At 44.6% G+C, this 9341-nt stretch overlaps 1 protein-coding gene across 5 annotated transcripts in view; it reads left to right on the forward strand.

The window, feature by feature from the left end:
- Positions 1 to 9001, forward strand: part of Mamo (zinc finger protein 628-like) — a 93473-nt gene extending 84472 nt beyond the window's left edge. For all 5 annotated transcript variants that reach the window (XM_076773607.1, XM_076773609.1, XM_076773608.1 and 2 more), the window contains exon 4: positions 6282 to 9001. In XM_076773607.1, the coding sequence (XP_076629722.1) occupies positions 6282 to 7337 (1056 nt within the window). In that variant the 3' untranslated portion in view covers positions 7338 to 9001. The remainder of the gene's footprint in view (positions 1 to 6281) is intronic.
- The last annotated feature ends 340 nt before the right edge of the window (positions 9002 to 9341 follow it).

The following is a 9341-nucleotide window of genomic DNA, read 5'->3' on the forward strand; positions in this document are numbered from 1 at the left end:
TATCGAGGAAGCTCGAAACAATGACGAGGATATCGTCGATCGTTGACACAGTTGCTACTGTAGGTAATTTACCGTGGACATCGTTGAATCTTACGCTAGCTTTTGTTTCTCTTAGAGAAAGAGGTGCTCGGGGAGACTGTGCTAAATTGTTTATTGAGCAATCGACGGGTCTCATTGTTCTCCACATTGTGGATTCGATGTTACATTATCGCTCGTAATTAATCTAACTACGTCCATCTTGAGAAATATTTTTCACGGGGAATGGTACTTGAAGACAATGGTTGCATTTATTTTCAAGTCGAAGATCGTTCGTAGGTGCTTTCGATATATTTGAATTTGCATTACTTATTTCCCAAAGCTTAAAATTCCTGAACGAACGTTTCAGAAATAAGATCGTTGGAGAGCCACCGTCGTCGAATATACAAGTCGATAGAATAATTACGAGCCGTTGTATCTGAAAAAGTTATTCGAACGACCGTTCATCTTTTTTAAAATCTATGGAATTTGTTCGTTTCCTCGAACTCAAATGCTCAGAAACGTTGAAGGAAGATTGTAATTTAATCCGAATACCCAAGAATAATTAGAATTTACTCGTCACGCGCGAGCAACTTTTAACGACGTCATCGCGGCTTCTGTCTACCGTGGACTCGTTTCCGGTCCAGAAATCATCGAACAAAATGAGCGCCCGGAGTCGTAACGATCTAAGATCATGCAAGAGCGCTCGCTGGCACGTTAAAACGTTCGCAGACGACGACGTAGATTCGAGAAGATCGCGAGGACGGCAGAGGCTGGGATGTTTGAAGGATTTATCTGCTCGTACGTGTTTCGGATCGTTTCTCCGCCCGGTTGACAAGTTCTTTTCCCCGGAACGTTTCTCGAGACGCGAAAGGAACACGCGCGATGTCACGTACGTTTTACGTCAATGTTTCGTTGCGACTCGCGATCGTTCGTGCCATTGTTTGCGATTAAAAATTTATCTGAAACATTTATGACGCGAGAAACGCGTTCGAGATCAGTGGTCTAACCGTGCAACAATTTCAGTAACTTATATATATTATTTAATTCTCTCCAAATAATTGAAATTTCATTTAATATTTTATAAACGCTGAAAACAATTACGAAGTAATTACGGACTTCTTCCACAGTGCCCTCGTATTCATCGAAGGCCTGATACATAAAATATCGGTTACGCCACGATCTCTTCTTACCCGCGTGCAAGAAAAATCCATACGAATACTTCATGAAAATTTATAGCACCGCTCTTTAACAGGTTCGTTGCACAGGAAGTAGATTTACCTTGCCTACCACGCGTTTATCACTTCCATCTTGTTGGCTCTGCGGCGGTGATCTATTTACTTTCCGAGTCCTATTCTTTCTCAGAACCCTGGCAACGTCGGGCTAAGAGTTTTTTAAATATCATTCGATTCGAACGTCTTCGTACGAAATTAATTCGTCGTGAAGAAATTAACGACAATTTAAATTCGAAAATTTCTGGTTAATCTCGCCGATTGGCGTGGCTCGTTCCGACACATCGGGACCACCCCGTACGTAGGGAATATCGCGTGATACTCGGAACTCTCTAGCGCGACCTTGCTGATCTTAGATAACGCGGTCCGCGATAGGACACGTATATGAATTATCGAAGCGCGATCTTCGCGGCGGAGAGGACGACGGCGCGAACGAACATCGGTGCGTCTCGTTTTCGCGATTTATTCCTCCGCGAACGGTCGTCTCGACGCGAGATTGCGACGCGATCTTCGAAATCCGTTCAGCGATCGACGATTCGCAAGCTCGTTCGGTCGACGGTGCTCCCAGTGGAACCCAGATCAGAGGACGAACGAAACACACATGGTGCTCCGAAAGCTTATGCGTCTTTCTGGCGTTCGTTGTATTGCAACGAGAGGAAAAGACCTTCCGCGAGCGGGGGTGGGCATTACCCGTCGAAACAAGAATCGTCGACGTCGGGTTCGGTACTGTCGCCCGCTTGACGAACGCATCTGTACTTCGATGTTAAAGAGATTGCACTCGAACGGAGCTCAGGATTTTTGAAAAAAGGTTGCTTCAATTGCTGTGAAGTGTCGAGGGTCTGGGAATCGATGTCTAAACGCTAAGAGTTAAGGATATGGAACATTATCGAATACATCTTTTAAACCACTCGATGTTTATTTAACTCAACTGAATTATTTAATGTTAATTTTTACCAAATTGGTAAATGGAAATCAACTTTCCCTTGAAGCATTTAAAAAATAATGAACTAATGGAGGATTACATAAATTTTCAAATCATTACATTGACATATGTTAAACACACAGAACGAGGCTCCAAATTTGATCAACTTTACATTAACTTAGTCTATTTGTAAACTCCATGAAATACTGTGGAAAAAGTTTGATATAATAGAAGAGTATGCAAAACCTCCAAAAACTATATCGACGCTCCGTTAAAGAAACAACGATGAATCTGATTTACTTGTTCGACGCTCTATGTTTACCAGCCCCTCGATGACCAGCTATTAAACAATCGTGGACGATCTTAGCAGCTCCGCGAGGTACTTTCTTGTAACGTAATTGCTGACGGATAGGAGGCGTTTCCTCTCGCGGAAGGATTGTGGATCTCCTTGTAATACTGGCGATTCCCGCGCTTCCGTCGTGTTCGGTAGGAACAAAGAACAGGAAGCACGCGGAAGACGGAGGCTCGCGAACGAGGAAGGACGATGCAAACCTCCGTGGAAGCTCGCGCGCGCCAAAAATCGAGAACGCGGTCGAAGGACGCGTTCAGAGGGGCGATTTCCGTTGCGGAAGAGCGAAACAACCAAGAGTACATGAAATACACGTCGAATGAATGTTTTTGCTGTTAGTCGCGGACCCGATGTGCGAGTCGAGCCGGAAAGAGGGGAACTCTGGTACGCGAACCTGCGAAATGGACGACCAAAACGGGCGTCGTATCGGACGACCGTCGTCCGTTTCGCGCGTTTACGGGGAGATATATATGCGTAAGGTTGCGAGTCTGTTTGATGGAAGAGACCGGAATGTCACCATCGCGGCTAGTAAGTGATTTTTGAAAACGTTGTCGTTCGAGCAGGATCCCCGTGGATCGCTCGACCGGCACGACAAAGCCGAGAAAAGACTTGTCCGTAAACTCTCACCACGTCGATACGCGTTCTGATCATTGTGGATAACACGCCTTGTTTCGTGTAAAATGACGTTTCTGTTTCGGTTCTTAGGCGAACGAATGCATATCATAGTTGTAAATTAACAATTTGTGAAATAAAAGCTGCAAACTGTTTGTGTTAACAATAGGTCATTGAACCTGATGTCTGTTGTCTGTTCTTCCCTGTCCGTTATTTTCGTAGCGGGACGAGAGTGACCCTCCTGCAACACGCTGCTCCGAGAACACGATTTTAACGTAATACATCTCGAACTGTAATTTTTCATCTTTCTAGAGTCCTACTTGGGTACACTGTTATTTCTCTTCTTTTGTATTTAATTTTTATTAAGATTGCCTCGATACGAAAAGTCATTAACAACCGCAGTTACCATCCACATTTATATAAATTGCAAATTTATTTGTTTTATACAAGTTCCTTTCCTATTTTGTAATACTTGTAATGCAAATTAACCGTGTTACAGGAGGACCACCTGCGATTCACAGGTTTTTCCTTTTTACTGTTCCAACGAATCGCGTTGGTTCGGTTACATTAGAATTGTTTATCGTTTATTTAAATCGTTATTTGTTCTGCGTTACGTCGACGTTTAATTTGAATGATTTTTAAATCGTCCGAAGAAATGTCTGCTACGTCAGTATCCGTGGTAAAACGAAGAAGTAGATCGCGTACAAAATACGCAGAAACGATCGGTAAGTTACATCTATTTTAAGAACGCAAGCTTTTTCTCTGTTTTCGTAGTTTGAAAAATGCATGTCCTCGCTGGTGATTTCATATAAAATTTGCATCCGCAATGCTGCATCTAAACGGTACGTGTTCGCTATTATTGTTAATAAATATTTAAATGTGGCAGTAATTTAATTTACGAACATCTTTGTTACATCGTTGAGAAATCATTATTTATTCCTAATTTTATTAACACCTGTTGCAAGCCTCAATTCAGTAGTATATTTACTATTAAAATTATTCCACAAATTTTCTTGTACTTGGCTATAGTTGATAGTTAACATATACACAATTTTGTGTAAACTCTGATACATAAATATTTCGTTATTCGATCTACATTATTTTACTATATCACATCATATTGTATTATTTACATTATATTCGTTATTCGTGTCATGTACTTCCATTAAAATGAAATTCATGTTTTTTAGCGACCACTCACATTTACACGAGATTGGCCATCCGTAGATAATCAAATCAGAGACTTAAAAAATAAAAAATTATTTTCCAAATGAAATATATTTTTTTATATAAACGTTTGCAACGATCTTTGTATCATGTGAAGTTCATATCTTATGCATTTCTGAACGCATACGCCGGAAACGAATGGGTGTTGATAAGAGTTCATAACGAGCTCCATTTTATGCCTGCAAAATCACGAGTAGAGTGTTCGCAATTTGAGAATTATAATTTTTATGGAACATGGGAAAACACTCTGAAGCTTGTAAAAATAAACTTTTTCTTGCGGAAATTTCCTCCGAAGTGGATTTAACTTTAAACTGTAATTTCACACTATTGCGACGGGAAAGTTACGCGATTATAAACAAAAACAGTTCTCTGCAATGTGATTTTGTAAGAAACAAATAGAAAATTTTGATAATATACGCAAAATTAAATGTCAAAAATTCACTTGTACCGGATTTATTCAAAACAAAATTGATTTTTCGATCGTTCGAACCTGCATGAATGGAACCACGTATATAACACGTAAGGACACTTATAAGTAATGAGTCCCGTTCGTAACGTAATCCAATTAAAGTAACTGCGAGGAGCTTTCAAACTAAATTTTTTTATTGAAAGGAGAAACATTTTTTACGCGAACCTTCACGCTCTAGTTCCACGCAATATCCCATTAAAATCACAATCATCTAGTTGGAAGACATCCCCTATCAGCGACGCTTTCTCCAAAGGTCAGAACTAAATAAAGAATACTTTTCCAACTGCAAGGACACTCGCGTCTAGTTACCGAACAATTCACCGCAGACTCTTTTAAACGACCTCAGGCCATTCCATGTAAAATCGATTACTTTTTGCACTGGGTGCCAGGGATCTTGATACTATTTAAATGCTATGTACAATTAGGGAGCAGGCGATCAATTTTCGATTCGTAAAAATAATACTTGTGGGAAACTTGTTCAGAAAATCCTTTTCGATTAAAACGATGCAAATATACCAATCTTGTGCAGTCAATAAATTCTGGAGATAAAAATTCATTTACGAAACTCCTTTTCATGGAAAAGCAGAAGTGGAAGTGAGACAGAAAATAAAATTAGAGAAACATTTCTGACCACACATTATATTTTCGGTATATCTATTGATCAAAAGTGATTGTAATTGACCCCTGCAACCGAAAATAATTTTTTTAGAACAATTTGGAATTTTTTAATTTTGTCAACAAATTTCTCCACATTTCTATCCCTGTCGATTTTCTTTTTTAAATTTGTTTTTGATTTTTAATAAACACAACCGTGGGTAATGTAGTAATACAATCTATTAATAAAAAATAAAATATATAAAATTCCTACGCTTTATTCGCCTACTGTTTAGTATCGACGTCACTGCTGGGCGCATGCGGCTCTGACTTCTTTGTTTATGTGCAATATAATCAAATATGTATGCCTACTATAGAATGAAGCAAACATACTACTAACTTCTACTATCTTAAAATCTGCGACGAGTCGTGATTTGGCCATAATTAGTCTAATAAATATACAGAACCAATCAATTTATTTCTCTTGAAACCACCCTTTGGTCAAAATGCCAATGCAAAAAGGTGATCGATGAAACTTGGATTGTGCCTGCGAGAAAAGTGTGGTGTCACCTCCCGTACTCGCCACCAGAAGGGTCGTGCTCTCGCAAGCACTCAACAAACCCCTCCATTCCTACATATACACTTCTCGACCGACTACCCAATCATCTAAAGCAGAGCCTGCTAGGATTCCCTCGCTGACGAGTCCACTATCTCTTCTTTCCTTTCCGTTTCTGCCTTCCTACGATCTTCCTCGTTTCCGCCACGCGCGAAGCAACGTTACGAAAGGAAGAAAATTCCTCCAGAACCTTTCCCCCCGTCGTCGAATCGACGTTCCATCTAACGGACCCACGATCGTTTCAGGTGTCGCTGGCTCTCGGTTTGGAGGCAGGGGGTTGGGGCGCCCTGGTGGAACGATCGGCCGGCAGCGGCGGAAGCGGTTCCCTGTTAGGTCATGGCGGTTTCGCCGGTCTGGCGGGGCTGGCGCGTCGCTGCGGCGTCTGCCTGGCGACGTTTCCTTCCGCCTGGTTGCTGGAACGGCACGCGTTGCTGCAGCACGCCGGCCAGGCGAGCGACGACAAGCCGTTCACCTGCGAGCAATGCGGCCAGCGATACCGCTACCGTTCCGCGTACGTCAAGCACCGCGAGCAGAACCATCGGGCCCGTCTGCCGGCCGACAAGCTATTCACCTGCGACGTGTGCGGCATGCAGTTCAGGTATTTGAAGTCGTTCAAGAAGCACCGTCTGAACCACGCGGTGGAGCGTCTGCACCGTGCCCCGGAGCCTCAGAGCACCGCGTTGTCGGTGTCCGCGGCGGCGGAACGCAGCGACCAGGTGTCCAGCACGGGCGAGCCCCTACAGCTGGAGACCGGAAGCGACACCACCACCAACCCCAGCGAGGAGGAGACCCGCGCGACGTTCGCGGAGAACGCTCGCGAGGAGAGCGTGTCGGAGACGGCCAGCGTGCACGAGAATCCGGGCGAGGCGGTCGAGGTACAGATGACGGAGGCGCCGACAGGCAACGAGAGGGGCTCCGGGGTCGGGGGCGGCACCAGCGAGGCGGGCGACGTGGAGGACAACGCGGTGGACGACGACCGACCGGAGCCCACCGAGGCGATGATCAGCCTGGCCAGGGGCAGCCACGAGGTGGACAGGCGCGAACGTCGGTTCGCCTGCCCGTTTTGCGGTAAGTGCGTTAGGTCCAAGGAGAACCTGAAGCTCCACGTGCGCAAGCACACGGGGGAACGACCGTTCGTTTGTCTGTTCTGCGGACGTGCGTTCGGCGGGAAGAGCGACCTCACCAGGCATCTGCGCATACACACCGGCGAGAGGCCCTACCATTGCGAGATGTGCGGCAAGTGCTTCGCCAGGGCGGATTATCTCTCCAAGCACCTCACCACGCACATACACCAGCGCTGAACGAGGCTCAAAAACGAATTCTGGGACGTTCTTGGCACTTAATGCGGTACTCGATGACCATCCGGTGCTTCCGTGTTTCTTCATTCCTTGCCACCACCTTGAATACCACGAGTCTCACGCGTGGTTGTAGGGCAGAGGGTTAATATTGTTTGCAAGGCACGCGAACGAAACGGCTCCTTTTGAACTCATTCGCATCGGTGATTCAAACGCGAACAGGCATCGAAACAAGTATTATATAGAGACGACTCGTTGGCTGAGACGATCGCAACAATTCGGAGACAGAGCAGGATGGAACATAACCACGAATATTGGAAATCCTACTCCTGCGTTGCGTAATTGCTAAGAAGCTAAAAGCGGGGGATCAGTGTTCAGTTTGTCGGTGCCTAGCCAACAGTCATCTCTGTATACAATCCAACAGTATCATCGAAACCTCAACAACGATCTGTAGCTGGCCTTGAGGATCATTAGAATTACTTTTAAACGTTCATCCAGTGTCCAGGCAATCTTAAAGATAACTAAATTTTGTAATTTCCAGCTGCTCATTGGAATCTTAGATGGGTGAGAAACAACAGAAAAGGAAGAAGTATTTACTGAAATTTGATGCACACATAATTTGTAACTCTCGTCCCCATACAATTGAAAAGTTTTTTACTATTTTCACGATTGAGAAAAATGATTGCAATCCTTGTTCGGTGATATTACGATAGTGTCCAGCGATATTGGCCTAAAACATTGCTCGAAGAATATTACGCGAATGAGTCAAAGGTGCCTCTATAGTTTGATAACTGGGATCCCTGAAAACGTGATCCGGGCGGGGATGACTTTCCTACGCGTCGCGTCATCTCATCCTGCTGAAAGCAAGGCTACGGAAGGATAACAAGGATCGACGTCGTTTCGCTAAAGGACTTTTCCAAGTTATCTGTGCGACGCTTTCTTGCTGATACTGATACTGCAAGTTACCACGACTGCGTTGACTCCTCGAAACGCCACGATTGGAGTTAGATTTTGTATTCCTATGGTTTTCGATTCGACGAGGAGAACGGTAGACAATCGTGGCGAATTTCGAGCCTTTCCAGCAGTCAACGAATCGTACAGGCGATTCGCGTGCACGTTTGTTAAACACGGAAGCACGAGGAATCGAAACGACACAAGTGCAGGAACGTCCACGTACGAGAGGATGACATTCGAAGACGGACGCTTCGGTCACTCCTAAAGTACTCGTTTCGCTTCGTTGAAACGATCTCGAAGACGAGAGGCTTCGATACGTAATCACGAGATCGGAATATTTTCGAAGCAGAAATTCGATTTGAACTGATTTTCCAAGAGGGTACTCGTCGTCTTTGAATCCTCCTCCCGGAGTTCGTTGAGCCCAGATATTTTCCACGAGTTCTTTCCCCTCCGTTGAGATGCTTCGCGAGAATAGAAGAGAGCGAGAGAAACGTTTCGAACCGAGAACGGAAGAGAGGAGAATCGCGTATCCATCCAGCCGTTGGCCCAGCAAGACGAGTCAATTACGGGAGAAAGAAGGAAACGAAGTAATCGTCAATGACGATGGCGTAAAGCCGCGGCTGGGGCTTTCGCCCGGCATCGAAACGCGAGAGTCTCGCGTTACCATGAACACACACACTCGTGAAAGAAGAAAGAAGAAGAAGAAGAAGAAGAAGGTTTCTACATAACGTTAGTAAAGCTAACTTGTGATAAGGATTTGAAACCAAAGAACGCAACGACGCGGCAGACGAAAGTCGATTGTAAAACAGTTCCTTTTTGTTGCCCTCATCGTCTTCGCGTGAAGATAATGTGCTAGCTATCGGCGTGGTCGATGTGATTTGTACGTCGCGCGCAATAACGATGATTTTTCCGTACGCCTTGCAGCGCCGCGGCTCTCGTTCTTGCGAGGAAGCCTCTCGACGCGTTTCCGTCGGTTTTTGTGGAGAACGCGCCGAAACCGCTGCCTTTTAATACATTAATATCGATTTGACGTTGACGTTCGACGGTACGCGAGAA

The sequence above is a fragment of the Colletes latitarsis genome, chromosome 9 (genome assembly GCF_051014445.1).
Source record: "Colletes latitarsis isolate SP2378_abdomen chromosome 9, iyColLati1, whole genome shotgun sequence".
Classification (NCBI taxonomy): domain Eukaryota; kingdom Metazoa; phylum Arthropoda; class Insecta; order Hymenoptera; family Colletidae; genus Colletes; species Colletes latitarsis.